Here is an 18,777-nt window from a genome sequence, read left to right as displayed (position 1 = left end):
AGGCATCTACTTTATCATCAGGCATGTGTGAAGACAGTGTTATCTTTGTGGGAAAAAACCATTTGGGGGGAAAAAAATTTTATATAGACTGTATGGTGGTTGTGCTAGTTTGCATACTGGTCTGCTAGTCTTTTAGCAAATTTTTATATATTATGTTTCATAAATTAAATGGCGTTGTTTTAAAATATTTCTTGGGAGTGTATATCACCATTAAAACAAATTGCATTCAAACAAATGTGAGTATATTCATTCTGCATCAGAAAGTAGTACTCAAGTTGGAATCTGTACTTACGAATTCTAATTACTTTTCTCCCTCTTTTCTCTCATTTCCTAGGTGATCCAGATTAATCTGAATTCAATAGTTCCATCTGTCAGTGGTCCAAAAAGACCTCAGGATAGAGTTGCTTTGACAGATATGAAAAGTGATTTCCAAGCTTGCTTAAATGAAAAGGTAGATTACCTTATTTATCAATACACTTTGTGCTAAGTAAGTAGTGAAGAACTAGCAGGATGACCCATGAACTCAATCAACTGCTGTATTTTTATATGTTATTGGCACACACCAGCAGCCCCCTCCTTTGCCTCTGTCCAAAGTGCAAGTCAGACATTTCATGAGCTTGTTCCCAGATCCACTGTGAGGACCAGAGGTTGATTGGGCATATTTAAATAAAAATTTAAAGTTAAAAATTAAGTTTCTTAGTCATGATAGCCTCATTTCAAGTTGAATAGGTACATGTGGCTATGGCTCTTGTATTGGACAGCATAACTATTGAATATTTACATCATCACAGAGAATTCTGTTGGGCAGCACTGCTCTAGACTTCTGTGATTTCTCAGACTAGGACAAAACCACTACACTGTTGTGATTACTCTCTTAAAGTCTGGTAAATTAACTAAATACCAAGTGACCTCTTTGACTTTCAGGGTTTGTACTTCCTGTCTTGAGAATCATGGCTTCAATCTTGTCACTTTTTCTATTCTGAGAACTAGTAGCTGGCTTTCTTTTCAGAGCCTTTCTTTTTATAATTTCTTTTTTCTTTTTTTTTGAGGAAAATGTCAAACTTGTACAGGAATAATAAAATAGTGTAATGAATTCCTGTGTCCCTCACTTCAACAATTACCAACTCATAACCCATCTTGCTTCATCTGTTCTACATACATATAGACACACAGGATCATTTTGAAGCAAATCTTCAAGGCCATTTTTAACAGAAAAAGTTTGTACCATCTCTTGAGAATTACTGTTAAGTAGGAATGAATAAAGAACAGCAAAGCCAAATAAGATCTGGATCCTGAGTAGTTGGCTGGACTCAGATAAAAGCTTAGGAACACCACCAGACTCCTGTCATGATTATTCAAATTCATGCTTCAGCTGAATTATAACTACTGAATGTCATGGACCTTCAGCATCACTCACAAATAGTCAGAACTTATCAGATGTCAAGGATCTGCCATATATTCTACCATTCTTTTTTTCTATACATATCCACAATATTTAGTTTATATTTATGTGCAAATTTGTATAGGTTGGATTTAAAGGCTTCCAAATTGCAGCTGAAAAGCAAAATGATATCGTCTCTATTCATTATGAAGGAAGTGAATATAAGCTGTCTCATGGATCTGTGGTCATTGCTGCCGTTATCAGTTGTACCAATAATTGCAATCCATCTGTCATGCTCGCTGCAGGTAGGTTGTGGTTTATAGCCATACATTTTCTGTTATGTTCACATTCTGTTTCTTAGATTATGCATGAGTATTGATGCCTGTGTTTGATGTTGAGAACCTGAGTTTTTAATTAGGTTTTAAGGAGCCTAAGTTTGATTTATGTTATTAATTTTGTTTTATTACAAAGAAGGTGAATTTTTAAAATTATAACATGTATCTATGAGTTTTAGGTTGTATCTATTATTTCTGTCTACTTAGAAGTATAGTTAATTAGCAGATCTCTTGATCTACTAGACATTTACCATAGCAGTGTACTAGATTCAGTTGAGACACAAAGGAAGTAAAAGATTATTGATAAGGAATATAAATGAAATCAATTATATGTATGTGGAACAATTCATTAATTGTATAAAATCAAGTATAAATGTTAAATTGCTATTAGTTCATTACGATTATAGCATTTAAAATGGTTCATTTAATGATATGTATTATATGTGTACATGATGTTATTATATATCCTTTTCCATTTGTGTGCATGATGCCATGATATCAGATTGTATCTTAATAATTTATAACGTAAAAGCTAGTATATCTACCACAATTTTTTGTTTTAAATGAAACAAATCAGTAGAATAATGTGAACAAAATAATGACAGTAAATGTGTGAATTTTAGACTTTTACCCTAACCTGTATTGGAGGTGACCTGTAAAATAAACCATAAACCCTTTCTTACTTCCTACTTTAATATGAGGGAAAGAGGGAGAGAAACATTGCCATAATAAATTATTGTTTATTTACTGTTGCAGGTCTTTTGGCTAAAAAAGCTGTTGAAGCTGGTCTGCATGTTAAACCTTATATAAGAACAAGTTTATCTCCAGGCAGTGGGATGGTTACACATTACCTCAGTTCAAGTGGAGTATTACCATATCTTAGTAAGCTCGGGTAAGTGATGGTTACCACTCTTTATATTGACATTGGTATTCAGCAGTGATTGAAACTACTTGTTAAGACCTTTCATATACAAAAAGAAGATAGAAAAAAACGCTTTAGTTCTACTTGTTGCCTTGCCATTACCACAAAATCTTTGAGGCCATATCACTCAGCAGACATTTACTAGGCATATTCAATGAGCAGCAAGGCATTGTGGTGGCTACAAAGAAGTAGGAGATGTGATCTCTAATTTAAAGATGGAAACACAAGACAAACAAGTAAAACCAAGTAACAGTGACAGACAGGTAAGGGATGGTACCAAGTACTGCATAATTTGCATGAGTCATGTAGATCATCGGTTTTCAGAACAGAGTGAGATCTTATAGGTTGCATTATTAACTGAATAAATTGTCTTAATTGAGGTTTTGTGAGATTATTGTATCCATTAAGCATAGGTTAAGTTGTCCCTGAACTTTGGAGAAAATAACTTATATTTCTTACGTACTCAAAAAAATAATTGATGCTAGCTGTGTTTTCACTGTGTATTTTGGAACATAGTGTCTTACATAAATCGATTCTTTTGCAAAACTGCCAAGTTTTAGGTTTTTTTCTTTGTTTAGATGAGCAGCTGAAAGTAATTTTGAGGATTATACCTGTAATTTTTAAGTTATATCATCTTGGAGTTTTTGTCAGGAGCTTTTCTTGGGTTTAGTTGGTTGAGAATTAAAAGATTACTCCTATCAGAGTACCCAATTACAGTGCCTCTTTGGGGGCCTTTGGTCGGATTGTTGCAGCCAGGTCCTCTTGATATTTGACAGTTTAAACCCCTTTGGAGGAAAGTATAATATCGATTTTTTGAATGGTCATGTTATATATTCCTAGCGAGTAGTATCTGAAGAATTTTCTTGCGTAGTGTGATAAGTTTTGTGTCAGATTTAGTTAACCAAATTTAACTAGGGGGTGTCCTAAGTATTGGGACTCTTCAGAGGTTTGCATTCAGTACAGATAGCGTGCCTGAGGGTCAGACTTGATTGCTCAAAAGCTGTGAAATGAACATGTTGATGAAGGTTCGTGTGTTGTGAATATTCTCTTCAGCAATCTTAACTACAGTGATGGAAATGAAAGATAAGACTTGTCCTTTCTTTACAAATGTTGTGATTTTCTGTCCAATCACATTTATTTTTTGAAATGCAGATTTGAAATAGTTGGCTATGGATGTTCAACATGTGTGGGAAATACAGCACCCTTATCAGAAGCAGTTTTAAATGCAGTAAAACAGGTAAACTGTGTGGCTCAGTAAGACATCCAAATGGTTTTTCTTAACTGTATTTCACTATTATCAAAAATATATATTAATGTATTTATATTTCTGTAGTCCTTGCATCTCTTGGGAAGAGTAACCTATCAATCATAAAATGATTCTTTGAAGCCATTTTTAGAACCTTGAACTAATTCCTTAATAGTGTAAGGAATTATTTTAGTTTATTTACAGTATTGATAGTTCTGTACCTAATAATTGGAAATAATGCTTTTGGTTATCATGCCCTCAGAAGTGTAATATTTGAGATTTCTTATATGTGATTATCCAAATTTGTACCATCTCTTGAATTGAATATATTCATTTGTGTTTTTTGTTTTTTTTTTTTTTTTCAGGGTGATTTGGTTACTTGTGGAGTTTTATCTGGAAATAAAAATTTTGAAGGTCGTCTTTGTGATTGTGTTCGTGCCAATTATCTTGCCTCTCCACCCTTAGTGGTAGCTTATGCCATAGCAGGCACAGTGAATATAGATTTCCAGACAGAGCCTTTAGGTATCTTTTCCTTTATATGTATACATATATACCTGGCGCACACTTTTTTCCCCAAAAGTTGTACTTTTGAAATGTTTCGTAGACTGTTCATTTTTTGAATTATTTCAGAAAATCTTATCACGATGCATTATTAATTTTTGATTCATATGAAGAATATATAATGTGCAAGTAATTAGTTCTTTCAGCTGCTTACACCTGAAGCACTCTTGTTGAATAATGTACTTGGTTTCTATGATGTGTCTTTGAAAAGATGTGAACATTTTGAGGGAGTTACTTTTTATACTAAATTTCATATGAAAAATTTTTAACCAGGTACTGACCCTACTGGCAGGAATATTTACCTACATGATATTTGGCCTAGTCGAGAAGAAGTTCATCAGATAGAGGAAGAACATGTTGTGTTATCCATGTTTAAAGCATTAAAAGAGAAGACAGAGGTAAGACTCTCATTTGTTTCTTAAAAGGTTTAGTAAAGTGGCAGTGTTTCTTTATTTCACGTATCTTTCTGAATAGAATCAAAATTAAAATTACATTATTTTGAATACACAGTTTTTAATGAGTGACATTTTGTATCTGGAATCTCTAGTATCTAAGAGTATCAGAATTTTATTTATTTACTCATTAGAAATGTATAGCAAAAACATTTATATTTGGCATCCTGAACGTGGACACACTTCATAGAAACTGCCCTTGTTTGTTGTTCCCATTCAAATGGTTCAAAATTCAAAAGAAATAAGAGCAGACATTGATATCTCCCTCCCACCCATTCCTTAGCCATCTACCTTATCTCCTCAAAGGCAACCAGTTATGTCAGTTTCTTAAGCATCATTCCAGAGATGTTTTGTGTATCTAGAAGCTAATACATACATTCACACTTTTTAAAAAGAACTTAGAATATAAACATGAGAGCAAAAATGATAGTTATTCACTTAACAGATATTTATTGAGCCCCTAGTATGTGCCAGGCACTCTTCTAGCTGTTTGGAATATATCAGTGAAGAAAACCCAGTTCTCAAGGGGAGAGGCAGATAGTAAACTGTAGACAGAATAATTAGGTAAATTATACAATATGTTAAAAAGTAATGAGTGCTGTAGAAAATTACAGAACAGGGTAAAGAGAACCAATTGTGTGAAATTTGGGGAGTAGATTGCAGTTTTATATAGGATACTTGAAAACATGGTATTTGAGCAAAGTTTTGAAGGAGGTGAACAAGTTAGTCATATATCTGAACAAACAACAGGGCTTACCAGGTAGAGGGACCAGTGTTAAAGGCCTTAAGGAGGGAACCATAATGAAGGCAGTGTGACTAGAACATAGGAAGTAAGAAGGATGGTGGTAGGAAATGACGTCCAGATTACATAGGGAATTTTAGGCCATTATTAACATTTAATCTTGTACTCTGAAGTGAGATGGGGAGCCATTGGAAGGTGTGGAACAGGAGTGTCATAATCAAAAAGATTGCACTGTCTTTGAATTGAAACTATATTGGGGCAAGAGGGTTGGGTAATACGAAGGATGGAGTCAGGAGGACCTATTGTATGTAGTAGTCCAAAGTAAAAAATGGTAATAGCATGGAACATTTGGGGTAGCAGTGGAGGTGGTGAGTAATGGTGAGATTTTGAATATAGTTTGAAGGCAGGACTAATAATACAGTGATGTAGGACAAATATGTTGGAAAAAAAAAAGGTTTTCTCCATGATAATATTCTTAAATATTAAAAGTATACCCCAAAACACACTTAATGTTTTGTTTAAGTTAAGCAACATGTTTAGATTTTTCTAACTTCTTTAGCTTTTCTGGGGCTCTGTAAAGTCTTTCACATTCAGTTTGTATTGAAACTTAACTCTTAGGGCATTCCTGAAAATCTGGTGTGCTGGAATTCGATGAGCAAATTTTATCAGTTCAGTCCAAAAATGTCATAATTTTATAGAATGCAGTATCTTAGCTTTCTTTCCAAATGGATGAGGCCTATTTTCTTAATTCTAACCTAAGTACTATGTTAATTTCCTCATTTTCATAAACCTCTTTTTCTGACTCCATTTTATCTTTCTTTTGGTTTATCAACCAAAACCATACTCACAGATGGGAAATAAACGGTGGAATTCTTTAGAAGTACCAGATTCAGTTTTGTTTCCATGGGATTTAAAGTCTACTTATATCAGATGTCCTTCATTTTTTGATAAGCTTGTGAGTACTTTTTTACTATTTGATATTTAAAAAATTGTTTGAAGTTTAAAAAACCTCATGAAGAGTTAAATGCCTTCAACATTTTTTACCTTTTAGACCAAAGAACCAGTTGCACTCCAGCCTATTGAAAATGCCCACGTCTTATTATATCTGGGAGACTCTGTCACGACAGATCATATATCACCTGCTGGAAGCATTGCTAGGAGTAGTCCTGCTGCTAAGTATTTGACAAACAGAGGGTATGTGTACATGGTTATAGGCTGGTTTTGTTTTATCTTTCTCATTAATTAAGAGGCTTTTACTGGTCATGTTCCTTTATCCAGTAAATTACATGCTATCATGGGTGTCTGATGTCTATGTATTTGACCTAAGCAATAACTGGGATACCTGTTGTACCTGCTTTTGCTTGTAACTTTAGAAATTGAAATTGCTATTTTAAATTGAGCCCTTGTCCATTAAATAAACAACTAATTGGAAACAGGAGTTTTCTTTTTCAGTGCTACTTTGTTGAAAAGTCAGATTGGTTTGACCTACCAAACATAGCCTGATGGTTCTAACCATCTTCCAGTGTTGGACTGCACAATTTAAATGTGTGTATTTTGGGCTATAAAATGTACATGCGTGAGGCTAGGCTTGATCTGTATCAAATCAAAAGACAGTGAATTTCTGCTTGTTGAGTGTAAAATTTCACAAGAATATTAAATGTGAATGTAAAGGAGATCATTTACATAAGATGTATAAATCCAAAACTAGAAAGATTTTGTTTCATTTCTGTGTGATTAATAACGTAGAGTTGCTCTGTTATCAAAGAACTGTTTTGACACCAGAGACAAAATTTTGCTAAAGGTAGAATTTGTGGTATTGCTGCCTGATTAGCTTTTTGGTGCTTGAGCTATGCAAATGATAAGACTCTTCTTTGAAATATCTTACAAAAATCAGTGCTACATAGCTTGGTTTGACATGTAATACTGCATAGCTCTTACTATAATCTCATTAGTGCTATTGTGAAATCTGTGTTTGAATTTATTTTCTAGTTAATTGTAGTTTGGTGGGAATTAAAACACTTTTTGGTAGAAATTACTAATAGCAACTCCATTTGGTGTAATTTGATGAAGATAAATCAGTTTGTTTTACATACGGCTTTTGTTCATAGTGGTGAGAAATAAAATAAGTTTTATTTCTCCCAAATATTTTTTAAAAGGTGATTTCCATCTTGGTCGTAATTGTGACAAAGATTCCAACCCCCCCCCCAAAGAAAAAGCCACCACTTCTCTCAAATACACAATTTTTATATTTATTGTAATTGCTGATATGGATTTCTTAGCACAGTTAATACCGTAGTTTTCGTCAGTTAAAAATTTTATTTTTAAAGACACTCAAACCCCTCACCATCTCCATCCTGAAGTACAATGTTTAAATGTACATCCTGAGATAAGATGTTTAAATTAGAAGAATATTTGTTGTCTTTACATAAAAGACCAAATTAGAGACTGATGGAAGTTGGTTGTTGATTGTTGAGCTGCTTATGCTCAGTTTTCTCTTGTCCCTAAAAGGTCATTTATATAGTAACCAATCCTGTAGCAATGAATACCCATAGCACACAGATAATGGTGTCTAAATACCAATTCTTAGGACAAGCAACCAATTCGTCTTAGAGAAATGGTTGATTCCAGGTTTGGCCCTGGAAAATATACAAGATGATTCTAGATGTCTTACACCAAAAGCAAAAGAGCTATAGAGACTACCAAAGAGTGTTTTAATTCCCACCAAACTACAATTAACTACCAGGCTTTCTGTCAAAAGGTCTCAGGAGCCAACTTGAATCTGTCACTGCTCAAAGATGGGACATGTTGAGCATCAATAAAGAATAATAACTGGAATGGGTTGAAACATAATGAATATGTTTAAATCCATGAGTTCATAATAATATTAAAAGAGAAAAACTAAAAACTCCAAGTTGCCTTTGGAAGATGATGGGAAACCATCTCATTATTTAACAAGAAAGTCTTTTCTGTATGGAATGTATTTCATTATAACCAAATCATTGATGAAGGAAAGTTTGTCTTCATAGAAGTTTTCCAGCTAAAAAATGAAGAAGGAATAAGAGAAATAGAATATCATTTTGCAGTCCCTAATGCAGTCTAGACAATGATGATCAATCACTGGTAGCATTCCAGAAAGAGAAAACTGGGTATCACGTGCTCCTGATGGAAGTATGACCTATGCAGCATTGTTGCAAAAATTAAAAACCCAAATCTTGTCAAGTCACTAGATTTGACATCTGGTTAACAAGAAATACAGGAGGGAGAACAACATATGAAATGATACTGTGGAGATGCAGTGAGCGCAGTCTACATATAGGAAACTACACTACAAATGACCTAATTTCTTTAGATAAAGTATAAGAGGAGACAAAAAAGGAGAGGGAACATATAGATTAAAAAAGACTTGAGGGGGGCTTCCCTGGTGGCACAGTGGTTGAGAATCTGCCTGCCAATGCAGGGGACACGGGTTCGAGCCCTGGTCTGGGAGGATCCCACATGCCGTGGAGCAACTGGGCCCGTGAGCCACAACTACTGAGCCTGCGCTTCTGGAGCCTGTGCTCCGCAACAAGAGAGGCCGCGATGGTGAGAGGCCCGCGCACCGCGATGAAGAGTGGCCCCCGCTTGCCACAACTAGAGAAAGCCCTCGCACAGAAACGAAGACCCAACACAGCCATAAATTTAAAAATAAATAAATACACACATTAAAAAAAAAAAAGACTTGAGATCAACTGGATGAATTTATAAACCATATTTGGATCTGATTGGAGCAAACCAACAACTAAAGTAGTAGGAAAACCAGGGACATTTGAATATTGACTGGCTAGCTGGTATTAAGAAGTTCGGAGGGTTTTGTTTGTAACAAGGTAGTATTTTTAAGTCCGTATCTTTTAGAGAAACATACTGAAATGTATACAGTTAAAATATGATATCTGAGTTTTCTTCAGAACAGTCTAATGGAGGATGATTATAGGAGAAACAAAGATTCCATGAATTGATTACTGTAGAGTAGTGATAGGCTCCTGGGCATTCACTGTTCTGTTTTCTCTACTTTTGTGCATGCTTGAAATTTTCCATAATAAAAAAGTGTTTATGTGTAAGTTTTACAATTTAATAATGTGATTATTTTCCATCTAAAATAAAAACTAACTTCCATAACCTTGTTGCAGCCTTACCCCTCGTGAATTCAACTCTTATGGAGCCCGAAGAGGTAATGATGCTGTGATGACAAGAGGCACTTTCGCAAATATCAAGCTTTTTAATAAGTTCATTGGAAAACCAGCTCCCAAAACAGTTCATTTTCCATCAGGACAGACGGTAAGGATGTATACAGAGTATTTAGGCAGTTGCTAACTAGATCAAAATTTGTATTAAAATTTCTTATGTTTGTTTTAATCTACAGCTAGATGTATTTGAGGCTGCAGAGCTGTACCAGAAGGAAGGTATCCCACTGATTATTTTAGCAGGGAAGAAATATGGTTCAGGAAATTCAAGAGATTGGGCTGCCAAAGGACCATACTTGCTGGTATTGATTCTTAAATTTTATGTTAAACTTCAAAGAGTTTTAAATATTCCCTTTTGTCAGTAACATCCTGTCAAAGTTCATTTTGTTCATTTAGACTTTTTATGCCTACTTGGATCTCATCTGTGGGTGTTTTTAAGTGACCTTATGTAATACGTTGTACTAATCTAGTTGCATTTTAATACTCTGAATTTAATTAAACCTACATCAGTCTTATTTGTGAAAATAAATGTGGTAGAGGGAAAGGATATTCTGTCTTAAATTATTGCTTTATAATAATAATTATTTATACCCATTGGTAGTTTTACTTGCCCCCTTTTCATTTAATTTTCTCTGATTTGCTCCATCAAAGGTTAATGACTCAGAGATAGTGGGCCACGTTTTACTTTTATCTTTTTCCAAATAGGTGATATTGGTCCCTGGCTGTCTGCTAGGAAGACATTTCTGTTGAGACTGTTTCCTTGTTGAAGAGCAAATAGGGCATCTGTTGGAGAGAATAGTCCTGTGACGTGTGCTCTCTGCCATTTCATACTCATACTGTGCTTCTCTTTACAATTGTAGTTGTTGAAGAGGCTGGTCAAAATACAGCCCTCATAGCTATCATAATCATACAAACGTCATTTGTTTTGAATCTTTAATTCCCCTCCCCCTAAAAATGTAAATACTCTAAGGAGTTGTGGGAATAAGTCTAATTCTTCCGTCTTTGTAAGATAATAATTTTAAGTACCAACGTACTTCAGAGATACTCCAGTCTCAGTTCTTCACCACTGCAAGAAAGTGATTATCACAATAAAGCGAGCTGCACAAGTTTTTTGGTTTCCCAGTGCATATAAAAAGTTACGTTTACACTGTACTGTAATCTATTAAGTGTGCAACAGCATATCTAAAAAAAAATTGTACAGGGCTTCCCTGGTGGCGCAGTGGTTGAGAATCTGCCTGCCAATGCAGGGGACACGGGTTCGAGCCCTGGTCTGGGAAGATCCCACATGCCGCGGAGCAACTGGGCCCGTGAGCCACAACTACTGAGCCTGCGCGTCTGGAGCCTGTGCTCCACAACAAGAGAGGCCGCGATAGTGAGAAGCCCCCACACCGCGATGAAGAGTGGCCCCCACTTGCCGCAACTAGAGAAAGCCCTCGCACAGAAACTAAGACCCAACACAGCCAAAAATAAATAAATAAATTAATTAATTAATTAATTTTAAAAAAATCGTACATACTTTAATTTAAAAATACTTTATTGCTAAAAAATGCTAACCATCATCTGAGCCTTCAGCAAGTCGTATAGTAACATCAAAGATCACTTGTCACAGATCACCATAACAAAATAATAATGAAAACATTTGAAATATTACAAGAATTACCAAAATGTGACACACACATGAAGTGAGCAAATGCTGTTGGAAAAATGGAGCCTGTAGACTTGCTTGACACAGAGTTGCCAAAAAAATTCAATTTGTTAAAAAAACATAGTATCTGCAAAGCTCAATAAAAACAAGGTATGTCTATATCGTGAATATTAATTATAGGTATAGGTTCCCTTTTTTTTCCTGAAGTTTTTTTAGCTTTTTTTGTTGTTGTTGCGGGCTTTCCTCGTATAGCTGTTGATCCTTGGCTGTCCATTCAGTTGGACATTAAAAAACTGATTACAAGCTGTAGTTGTGAGCTGCGTTTTGTTAGTCGGCCTTACTAATGATAAGCTACCTTTTTCATTGAGATAGCCCTATATGTTAGTATCTGTAAATATTTTCTCTGGGCCATTCAGTTTCTTCATGGAAGGAGACCCATTGAAGAAACAGACTTACTCCCCCCATTTCTGATAGTATTCTCACCCAGCCTTCCCGTGAGCCTAGTGTTCCTCCTCAGTCTAGAGCATCCATCCTCTGCAGGGTGCTGGCACTCCCAAGGGGTGGAACAAAATCTTACTCTTTTTATGTATGAAGTATAGATATACATATACATACATAAACAGATACACAGTATATTTGTGACATTAAATTTTGGGGGTGGGGTGATGAGGAGGAAGATGTGATTAGAAGGGAAATGTCTAAAACTCCTTAGGAAGATAATAATGAAAAAAAGTAGAGAAACATGGGTCTTTAGCTGATTTTGTCCGGAGAATAGCCTCCTCTCTTGAGTGGGAACTGAGCTGGAGATCTTACTGCTTTTTATAGACTTCTAACTAGTATCCCAGTGTTCTGAGAACCTCATGCCTCTGAGTCTCAAGCCTTTTCTAGGTTCTTTGTTGCAAATTGACTCAAATCTTACTGGTATCACCCTAGTTTCAGTTTATCAGTTTGTAGTTTCAACATTGTCTGCTAAGTCAGTTACCTGTCTCTGTTTTCTGAATATTTATAGAATTTGCACATCCTATTCCCTTTGTTGCTATGGGTTTACACTTCTTTATTCTTTTATTTTAGTGGCAATTTAAAAGGGAGTGTTGATGAACACATACGTTAGATCTACCATAATTAAATAGAAATCCTCCTGAGCCCTTTTTGAGTTTAAAGCAGCCGCCCCCAGTTATAGAGAGCGCTTACTATATGGTAGGCACTGGCAGTACTTAACCCTGGAGTGGCCGAGGGGCAGTTGGAAGGAGTTAAGGAGCTACTTAGAGAAAAATAACCTATAAAAGACTTCTTTAAATACTTTGATGTAACATTGACCTTTAGTATGGGGTATTGGGTTTAAAGTTTTTACAGAAAAGCCAAAAGTAGAATTTTTTTCCCTTTAAAATGCTCAGTAAAGCAACTTTCAGAGATGAATGGAGGAAATAAAATGCATGTTTGTTACAGGGTGTGAAAGCTGTTTTGGCTGAAAGTTATGAAAAAATTCACAAAGATCATTTGATTGGAATTGGCATAGCTCCACTTCAGTTCCTTCCAGGAGAAAATGCAGATTCTTTGGGCCTCTCTGGCAGAGAAACATTTTCTTTAACATTTCCTGAAGAACTGTCTCCTGGAGTTACATTAAATATAAAGGTATATCTAAAATTCTCAAATATATGATTGTGTACTATATATTTAAATAGATGGTTGTAAATTGAGTGAAAAACAATTACTGTAAATTGCATACTAATGTCAGTTAGTGAACAAATTGTAGTTTAAGAAGGCTCTGTTTTCTCTGTACTTAAACCGATGTTAATATAGTTGATGTTCTCCGAGGAAAAGTAGAAAACACTGTATACTTAGTCCAGAAAGAAGACATGGACTTGCAGTTACACGCGTTAACTTCCTTTTCCTCATTATCAGCTCTCTCTGTCCTGATCTAATTTTATCCCAGGCACTTACACCACTTTAGGAGAAGCCAAAATTGAGTGTTCAGGGTTAGAGTAACACAGACTTTACAACCAAGAAAAAAGGAAAAAGAGTAGCAATATTATATGCAATGAATATTTAATTTAACATAAAATGAACATGAGTAACAACTTCCCTAATTAGTAAGTCAAAATCTAAATCATTTGATTTAATGTTTTAGGTGATACAATACTTGTTATTTAGAATTAGGGACGAAAATAACATGTTTTTCTACTTAGCTGTGAAGTCTGTGGTTTGGTATATTAGGTGTTTTCAAGCAGGAGAAATGTTGCTCAGACAGAATATGAGTATAGTCACTGAATATGAAGACAGATGGTCTTAACCACTAAGTAAAACTTTGTAGATTTTACCACTCATGTGAGATGTTTTTGTTTGTTTAAAGACAAGCACTGGAAAAGTATTCAGCGTGATTGCTTCCTTTGAAAATGATGTGGAAATAACATTGTTCAAACATGGAGGATTATTAAACTTTGTGGCACGAAAATTCTCATAGTATCTACTCACCATGGATACCTTTCATAACTGGTAACTGCAAACAAAGCCTTTTGTGCTGGACCCAGGAATCCTTACCATGGAGCTGCAGATAGTCCCAGTATGCTCACTTATCTCATCCATGGATGTAAATGATTATGAATCAACGTAGTGACTGAAATGAAATCTTCTTGATTTTAAATAATATACGAATGGTGCTATTAACATTGCTAAAATCAGCGTGTGAAGTGTGTTGTGGAAGAGGCCTGTAAGTATGGGGGGATATTTTATCAGACCATTTTGTAAATAAAGGCAGAATTTGAACTTGTGTTAAAGATTCTTATATGAGTAACCTTCCTGAAGTCTTTCGTTTAGTTTTGCACCTATAAAACTGTATACTACTGTTTGTTGGTTTAAGAGTAGCAGATTGGAATATAACAAGCCAGATAACTTTAAAATTGTGGAAGGTGAAGTCTGATTTATACGTGGATTTTCAGATATATTTGTTCCTTTTCAGAATTGAGTTGCACATAGTTGTCATTCTTAGTTTGTAATATAAGCCAGGGTTATCCTAAGTCTCAGTCTAACTGCAAGGGATAGAACCTGCCCCAGACACAATCATTCTGTCCAATCCAGCCAAGGTTTCCTCCACATCAGAAGGTGGACTGTTAACAGAACACAATTGATCGCGTAGCACCATGTATTGGCAGTGAAAATATGTATCACATATGCAGCCCTTAATTTTTCAGTAATTTGCTACTGTGACCCTGGCAAGCCTCAGATGGCATTATATCAGTTGGATTATTTTGCTCACTCTGTGTGATACTGTAACTTCCTATAACCTAATATTTTAGGTATTATTAACTAAAATTCCACACTCATTTATGGTTGCTAAAGAGAACTTTATTTAATCATTAAACGCTAACATGATTTCCTCTAGATTTTTAAATTATCCACCCTAAATTATATGGTTGCTCAACCCTAAACATTTTTTAAATGTTGGTTACTTCTTAATTATTTAAATCGATTTCCTGTCATTTTGAATCATTTTACCTGGGATGCATGATACTATTAATTATGTATGCTTTTGCTAACCGTCAGGATAAAACACTTAAGTTATTGCTGTCTGAATACTGTATTTTCTCTATTTGCATGTCTGTTTATCACATCAAATGTTATGTCAACAAGAAGTTTGTCAACTTTTAAGAAAAAGGTTGGATAATTAATTCCAAAAAGTCCTATACCTTTTTTTTTTTAATTAAGAAATTAAACTTAGCAGGCAGAAGGTTAATTGTAGTGATTTTTTTTCCCACATGGAGATCATCATATGACCTAGTTAAGTTACTGCAATTCAGAATTAGCTCACATTGCACAGAATAAAGAATTGTTTTAAGCTAAAATGCTGAAATTACCAAACCAGTGGGTAAAGACCACTGAGAACTTTGCACATAATCAAATCATACAATCTTTCGAAAATATTCTGCAAATATGTGTTTAGACAATTAGATGGACTAGAGTTTGGCAAAACAATTTCCCTTTTATTTAAATTTTTTATAAATATTTTCTTTGATACTTTCAAATCACATTGTGTTCTTGATATTTTATAATGCTGTGTATTTGTCAGTGCATATGTTTTTAATTTACATGAAAACATGAATTAGGGATGGAGAATTTACAAGTTGAACATTAAAATATCTGTTACAGGCTTTGAAGAAATGATAATCCAGATTGTTATGTGTGGGGAAAACATCTGTTTTATTTTTAAGCCATACTGTTATATAATATGTAACCTATGGGCAGAGGCCTGGGCATGATCATAAACAGCACATCTAGGAGATGAAGAGATGATAAAGCTAGCCAGCTATGAATTAAGCATTTATATTTCCAGTCTACCTAGTCCAGTAATAAATAACACAAGCAGATCTTGTATTTCAGGAACAAAATCAAGGTTCTCTTAATCTCTTGCTTATATACAATGAACCAAAAAGCTTGGTAAGCAATGGCTATCAATTTTTGAGGAGAGTCATGGATGTATGTCCTAGAGCATACCTGTATTTCTGCCTCCAGCCAAATTCTGTGTTTGCAAAAATGTGGCCCCTGTTGGTTTTTATTGTTTTACTTATCTCCTTTGTTGAATATATCTGGATAATTTTGTGTTCTAAAAAAAATACACAAATATTGTGGCAGGAAGTATAATAGGCCCCTTAGAGAAGCAAATTAGTGTTGTGAATTTAAAAATACAATTTCAAAGGTCATTATCAACAGCAGCATTTTTGTTATATTTTAAGAAACATTATGCTACATACCATTGCCATATTTCATGCCTTTGGGTTGCTAATCGCTGAAAATGTCATCCAGTCACTGAATTGCCATTAGTGTACCTAAAAAGTTTCCAAGATGACAGTTGTTACTTCCTGTTTTATCTCCAAGCTGACACTTGAATGAGCGGTATTAGACTCCTTTAGCTAAATTGCTCAGTTTTTCACTGGGAATCAAACTTCAGTGGTACTAAAGGACAAAAAGTACAGCTAAGACCTAAGTCAGAATTCTAGTTGTTTGCATATATGGTAACAGTGTTGTGTGCATTCGCCTTCTCAGTGTTGAGTGAGAGGATGAGGAGAAATTATTTGACTGACATTTTTCTGTGGTTGAATTAAAAGACACCTTTCTTTTGCCTTTAGGTTTAGGAGAAAGTGCTAAGATACTGGATGTTGACCCTATCTTAGTTTGATTTGGAGTTATAAAAGAGAGGGGAAGGAGGTGGACTTAGTCTTCTTTAGTGACTTTTCCCCTAAAGTGTGATAGTGCTGATGTTTCTATCAATTTTACACATAGTATGTAATTATGAAACCATATATCTCACTTAAGTAAATATAAATCATTGTCTATTATTTAAAGCCAACAAAACAGTATAACAGTTTTAAGTTCAATAATTTTAAGTATTGTATAGAAATATATTGGAGGCAAAGTTCAGTTGATGACAATTGTGTATATGTTACTGATGCTGTAAATTATTTTTAATAAAGAAAATTGTATTATCACATATTTGACTCTTGTTATAAAATATTTTGTGGTAATTGAAAAATAAAATATGATAACTTAAAAAGAAACAGGATACCATCCAGAAATTTCTCTTCAAACATGTTACTTAAATGTTCAGACATTAGTTATTCCCAATATAACTGCCAAAATGAGAATGAAAACCAAGATAAAGTTTGCAGTAGGAATAGCCTCGAGGAAACAATAAGTAAAGTTGAACTTGATTCAAGGGTTGTTCCAACAGGTACTGAGATTCATGGAATAACATTTTTAGAGTTGAAAAGACTAATATCTCACCCAAAGCAGGATCCCTTGTCTAAATAACATCTAACTGGGCAAACTTTTCTTGAACATTCAAGAGATGGGAGACTGTGCTAGGCAACCCATTCTGATGAATAAGTTGGACCCTCCACAAGTTGCCCTGAACATAACCTCCATACTCTAGATCTTTTTTTATGGAGGTAATTTATGTTAAAGTGAACATTTAGGACTGAATTCATCTCATGATACAAAGTTGTGTATTACAGGAGGAAAGGGCCTTTTCTTGATGGTTGCAGGATGGAGGTGCTATGTTTTCATGAGCCTCTATGCTTTAGGACCAGCTGGTGGTGTTACTTCCTCCTTCACTGGCTATTCATCAGCACTCTCTTGAAGCAAGTCATCTGGAGCTGGGAGCCAGGGCCATGAGCCTCTAAAGTAATGTTTTGTAAGTATGGTCAGCTGCCCACTGATCTAAAAATATCTGCCCTTTCTCCCACTCTTAATAGCAACCTAAATGAGTAATTGAAATCTACTGAAATTTGGTATTCATAAACTAAAATTAGTACATTATTAGTTTTCTAAGGATTCCAATTCAGTATTCTAAGATTTATTTGCTTTACAATATCAACACAGACACATGGTGATAGTTTGAATATTTGAATATCCAGAGTTTTCGAGGAAGCCTAGTGCAACACCAGTGTTGTGTTTTCTTAGTTTATGGTTTTCACTTGATGCCACTTTTGCTTTTTAATTATAAATTAGTTTAGCTTCAGCTTGTTTTAATTTGATGTGAGTTGTTTGGCTGATAAGTTTTCCAAAATATCAGATTATAAAGCTTGTGTTTAGTATACAAAAACGGAACATTTATTGCAGAAGCAGATGTATATGTAATCCCCACAGAATTTGCTTGTGTAATGACAATTGTGTTGTCTCTGAATTTTGTGTTTACATGATGATGGCACTGAATTTTTAGCATTTTAAACAACCTGCAATATATAGTTGTATCATAAAACTAGTGGGCTATTATGTTTTATAGGATGTTTTATAATATAAAATCATACCTATAATCTCACTCTGCAGATTGTTCATTTTGTTTCACTCCAATTTTTGATCACTAAACTCTTTGAGAGCCAATACCTAAGTGTCCTAGTGGCCAGATGGAGAAGGAAAAAACTTGTTAATACAACAGTGACATGACATTTCTTGTCTATCAGATTGGTGGAACTTTTTTCATTATCATGGTATCCAATATTGGCATTATTGAGGAAAAACATGATTTGGTAGCATGTATTAAGAGCCTTAGAAATGTTCATTCTCTTAGACCCAGTAATATGACTGAGCAGTGTATCTTAAAGACATTAACCAGATCAATAGAGGTGGAATAGTGAGAGGGTGGAGAGAATTCAGGACCTGCCTGAGGGAAGAGAATGCAGAGGGGCCTAACAAGGCCATTGGGAGTCAGATTCTGGTTACAGATAATCCAAATCAAAGTTTGTCTTTGACACCCTAAAGGAATGAGACATCAAGAATACCG

General features: G+C 34.8%; 1 protein-coding gene across 1 annotated transcript in view; it reads left to right on the top strand.

Moving 5' to 3' along the window:
* The window catches only part of IREB2 (iron responsive element binding protein 2), a 63,547-nt gene extending 46,561 nt beyond the window's left edge, over positions 1-16,986 (top strand). Inside the window, exons 11-22 of the mRNA XM_068556389.1 lie at positions 335-451; positions 1,527-1,686; positions 2,473-2,608; positions 3,791-3,875; positions 4,250-4,406; positions 4,719-4,843; positions 6,490-6,594; positions 6,691-6,833; positions 9,806-9,953; positions 10,039-10,161; positions 12,951-13,136; positions 13,855-16,986. Of these exons, the coding sequence (XP_068412490.1) occupies positions 335-451; positions 1,527-1,686; positions 2,473-2,608; positions 3,791-3,875; positions 4,250-4,406; positions 4,719-4,843; positions 6,490-6,594; positions 6,691-6,833; positions 9,806-9,953; positions 10,039-10,161; positions 12,951-13,136; positions 13,855-13,965 (1,596 nt within the window). The 3' untranslated portion in view covers positions 13,966-16,986. The remainder of the gene's footprint in view (positions 1-334; positions 452-1,526; positions 1,687-2,472; positions 2,609-3,790; positions 3,876-4,249; positions 4,407-4,718; positions 4,844-6,489; positions 6,595-6,690; positions 6,834-9,805; positions 9,954-10,038; positions 10,162-12,950; positions 13,137-13,854) is intronic.
* Positions 16,987-18,777: the final 1,791 nt, after the last annotated feature.

Source organism: Eschrichtius robustus, chromosome 1 (assembly GCF_028021215.1).
Source record: "Eschrichtius robustus isolate mEscRob2 chromosome 1, mEscRob2.pri, whole genome shotgun sequence".
Lineage (NCBI taxonomy): Eukaryota > Metazoa > Chordata > Mammalia > Artiodactyla > Eschrichtiidae > Eschrichtius > Eschrichtius robustus.
The sequence above is the reverse complement of the archived record's forward strand: the minus strand, read 5'-3'. Positions and strand labels throughout refer to the sequence as shown.